Source organism: Cajanus cajan, chromosome 3 (assembly GCF_000230855.2).
Source record: "Cajanus cajan strain Asha chromosome 3, NIPB_CcT2T_4, whole genome shotgun sequence".
NCBI lineage: Eukaryota > Viridiplantae > Streptophyta > Magnoliopsida > Fabales > Fabaceae > Cajanus > Cajanus cajan.
The window spans coordinates 10,473,814-10,478,300 of NC_138519.1; the positions used below are offsets into that span (position 1 = coordinate 10,473,814).

Below are 4,487 nucleotides of genomic sequence, written 5' to 3' on the forward strand. Positions count from 1 at the left end.
CATCTTCAGAAGCGAGTTAAGAATCAATCTCAATCTTATAAAATTAACTTATAAGATGAGAATTGTCTTCCAATTATATATATTTTGTTGATCTTGTCAACAATTGATATAAAATCTCTAACAATGTGATACCACGATATATATATATATATATATATATATATATATATATATAATAATAATAAAAAAATTACCAAAATATTAAGAATATATTTGAATCGTTCAAATATAATATCAACTTTCAACACCATATAAATTATATTTATAAATAAAAAATAATATATATACAAAAAAAATAGAATACATTTATTACTACTAAATAAAAAATACATATATTATTAGTATTAATTTATTAATACTAATAATATTAATAGTAAATTAATAATTTAATAACTATATAAAATATATTAAATTAAAATTAATTAAAAATATATAATATAAGTATTCAACATCTAATTTACATATTTTAGTCACTATAATGCATATTTGTATCTTCTCAAAAAAATAAAATATTTATATCACGTAATATATAATATATATAATATATTTGTATTTATATAAAAGTATATTAATATATATATATATATATATTAATTTTATAGTTATTAAATTATTAGTTTATCTATAAATATATTGGTTAAAAATATTTTTTTTTTAATTTAACTATTATATTATTAATACTATTGGTATATATAAATTTATTTATTTCATAGTAGTAAATACATATATTTTCTTTAATGCATATGAAATTTATAATGTATATAATTTAAATAGGAAAAAAATTATATAATTTAAAAATATTATACAAATAATAATATATTAAAATATATTAATATACTATTATTATTATTATTATTATTATTATTATTATTAATTCATCAACAATATTATTAATACTAGTAATATATATATATATATATATATATATATATATATTATCTTTTACTAGGAAAAATTCAAATCGTCCCACATCGACTAGAGATTAGACAATTAAATAACATATAAGTGAAGAGTAATCCTTACCTTAAAAGTTGATTTTATAAGGTTGAATTAGGCTCGAATCCATTATTCTATCTATTATATCTATCTAGATTCATTCTAAATATGTCACCCACCGTTGATACATATACCATGTACGTGAGGAAATGTATTAGAAAAAATTTAAGTATCACATCGACTAGAGATTAGATAATTAAATAACATATCCTTATCTTACAAGTCAATTTTGTAGAATTAAGTTAGACACAAATTTATTATTCTAAAATCTTCTATTTATATTTTTATGAAATTCATAAGTTTAGGTAGTGGAATATTGTTGTTGGGTAAATGATTAAGTGTTTGGGGAAACAGTGCTCAATTAAAAGTTTAGCTTTTCTCAAATAGATTTGGGGAAATTGATTAAATGAATGTGGAAACAAAAGATGGCTTTACATAATTGACATCTTCATGTCACAAAAAAACAAAAACATGATGGTTCCTTGTTACAACATTGCCAAAAATATTTGATTCCAAGTATCAGGAACTCCAGGCAAACACCAATGAATGCAATCTGCATTTAGAGGGTTAGCCCTTTCCTCTTCAGTCAAAATTTTGCCCCCAGTCTCAGTGTAAACCGAGGAATGAGCATCAACCCTATACTCTGAGATCTGTGTTATGTTGATGACATTCACTGGAACTTTCATTCTCTTCACCACTCTGGACACCACACTCATCATACCCTTGTTAGACCCACTTCCCCAGTGATTCCTCTTCTTTATTGGCTTTGTCTCATTGAAACATTTCACACCATCCTTGTGCCCCCAGTCTGCGCTTCTGAAAACACATCATACCATCATAATTAATTAGGAATCATCTTTAAAATTAATAATTTTAAGTTACTTTTTGTATGATGATATGCATGCAGGTAGCAATGCTATCAGTTACTTTTTGTTGACATTGTAACTGTATCAAAATTAAATTCTGAATTTATTATGGAATTAATTCCAAAGCTTGAAGTTTGAGAGAGAAAGAAACTGACTTGGTGTGTGCAGGGGACATGGTTGTGAAGAAGACCCGAGTTTTATTTGGATCAATAGTTGAGTCAACCCAATTGGCCCACGTTCTCAAACCCAATTTGTAAGCAACTGGTGTATCCAATTCTTCATACCCTTCTTCTCCATTGCCAAATGAACCCCATCTGCAATTAATTAAGCTAAATGTTACACATCATTTTCCTACTTTCAGTTAAAGATCAAATGTTGTCATGGGCCAAAAACATGCGAGACAATGATGAATCACCAAATAGTTGTGTTTTTTAGTTAGGATTTGATGAGAACTTACAGTGCTTTTATTCTAAGACCACTCATCCACCATACGTAGGTATTGAAAACAAGGATATCCACTCCAGTCCAGTTTTTGGCACGTTCCGTGATTTGATCCACTTTTATTATTCTCTTCTTTGGGTCTCCTATGATACGAATATCAGTGTTGGACTCCACTAGAAATGGGGCCCAATAGAATTCTATAGTAGCATTATATTCCTAAATGAAACACACACAACAGAGAAGAGATTCATTTCTATGATCATATATCTTAAAGTTAATAAATTTACATGTATATCTATTGTAATTGGATCACAATGTAAAATCTTAAAACCTTTATTGCATAGACGTTACTTAGAAAAGAATTAGCCTTAGTTTTTTAGTTTCCTGATGATTCAGAACCAGAAGAACTTCTATTAAGTCATGAACTATCTTACAACACAAGCCATGTAGGCACGTACGAGTACGTATTGTGTCATTATACCTTAGCTTTGAAAACTGAACGAACACGCCCTCGTTTCATTGACTTTTTCTTTTCAGGTATGATACCTTGGACCATACATACAAAAGATTCCCACTGGTTTCTTTGCAGTGAATCCCCTACGAATAATAGCCTCTTTCCCTGAAGCTTTTTGAGAGCTAACTCTGGATTAAACCTGCCAAATATAGCAAGTTCAAAATGTGGCTTACATCAGTAACATATACACCTCAATGAACAATAAGTAGAAAATGAATACAATAAAAGGAGAAAACTTAAACACAGTGCTATAGATACTTTTGGTGTTGTTCTTTAATTAAAATTAGAGTTCTATTTTAATAATATGTATTTATATTTAATGCAACCCTTTGTAATATACATTTATACATATTGTTAAAGTGAAACTCCAATTTTGATAAGAGAATAATATCCAGAGTACCTATATATAGTATTATAAAGTATTGTACTTAGTTTTAAAATGTTGATGTGTGAGACTTACGGTGGCAAGGTGCAATCTTCTGGTTGCCATTCCCAATGGAGGTAATCAGAATCATTCCTTCCATTCTTGACACAAGAAAATTGTCTATCTACGTATGGACAGCTTGTGTCCGAGTACAAAGGCTTCAATGAACTGTTGAACACCCATTTTCCATTTGCAACGTTGCACTCTTCAGGGTCAAAATCGAACCTATCATCAATCCATGAGGCATTTGCAAACACTTCCTCAGCTTTTTTATCATCTGTTGGACAATCACATAAAGGGTCATCATTGAATTAGAGCCAAATTGGTGAGAAACAAATCATGCAAAGATGTAGTTATGGCATTTGTGAAGCTAACTTACTAGACTTTGTTTTTGTGTGCTTTCTAGGACATGTTTTGACCTTGAAAATGGAGCTGGAGTTAAGGAAACTTAGTCTCTCAGCATACAAGACTGCTATGAAGAGAAGAACACAGATTGTGGTGATAATGATGGGAAGAGGAAGCTTTCCTCTGGCAGGCTTCATTGCTCCTGAAGGGATCATGGGAATGGGGTGGCAGAAGCTTAAAGGTAGCCAAATGGGAAAAAGAGTATGAACTAATACACATCACAACAGAATGATGGTGACATTGTTGAGACTTGAGAGGGTTTTAGCTTTTTGAGTAGGAGTGAAGTTAAAGCATAGTATGCTTTGGTTGTGAATAAAATATGTTGAAGGATACTTGACTTGAGTTTAAGAAATGACTTGGAAGGTTAATTAACATCTTGAGTTTGTTATGTCACCATGTAGTGGAAGCTATTCATTGATCCAACCACTATATATAATTAGAAGGTTTGTTGAATCTCTCAAATTCACACCCTTCCACGATTTGTGTTTTAGCATGATTGCATATCTTTTCATACCAACTGGTAGATGTAATTTGTCCATAATAGCATTGAGAAATTATTCTTATACATTCTTTCTTCTTACACAATCTTTTTACTTTAGTTTATGTCTTAGTCTCCTGAACTAGTTGAATTGAACCGATCCTTGTAAAATACTGGAATGATGTAACATATCAACAACATAAAAATGGGTAATTATAAATACACACTCCATTTTCTTATAACTCACTTTCATCCAATTTTTCTTCTTATTTCTCTTTACTTTTTATATTACATCATATATTCTATCTATTACTTTCTTTAACTTTTTCTTTTGATCCATTTTCTCACTCTACCCTAAAATGA

General features: G+C 29.2%; 1 protein-coding gene across 1 annotated transcript; it reads right to left on the reverse strand.

Moving 5' to 3' along the window:
• Positions 1–1,353: 1,353 nt before the first annotated feature.
• LOC109813627 (protein trichome birefringence-like 3) lies at positions 1,354–4,010 on the reverse strand. Its single transcript, XM_020377850.3, has 6 exons — positions 3,621–4,010; positions 3,278–3,518; positions 2,785–2,956; positions 2,320–2,519; positions 2,018–2,176; positions 1,354–1,812 (listed from the first exon to the last, which is right to left on the reverse strand). Exons 1-6 carry the CDS (start codon positions 3,799–3,801, stop codon positions 1,482–1,484), a joined length of 1,284 nt encoding a protein of 427 aa, XP_020233439.2. The 5' UTR covers positions 3,802–4,010; the 3' UTR covers positions 1,354–1,481.
• Positions 4,011–4,487: the final 477 nt, after the last annotated feature.

What these genes read in the sequence shown, in the direction of transcription:
- LOC109813627 (XM_020377850.3), bottom strand. Translation starts at nt 3,801, where the DNA reads ATGATCCCTTCAGGAGCAATGAAGCCTGCCAGAGGAAAGCTTCCTCTT. An exon ending in GCACACAAAAACAAAGTCTA is followed by an intron (nt 3,519 to 3,620) that starts GTAAGTTAGCTT and finishes ATTGTCCAACAG; the next exon opens with ATGATAAAAAAGCTGAGGAA. An exon ending in GGTCTTAGAATAAAAGCACT is followed by an intron (nt 2,177 to 2,319) that starts GTAAGTTCTCAT and finishes AATTAATTGCAG; the next exon opens with ATGGGGTTCATTTGGCAATG.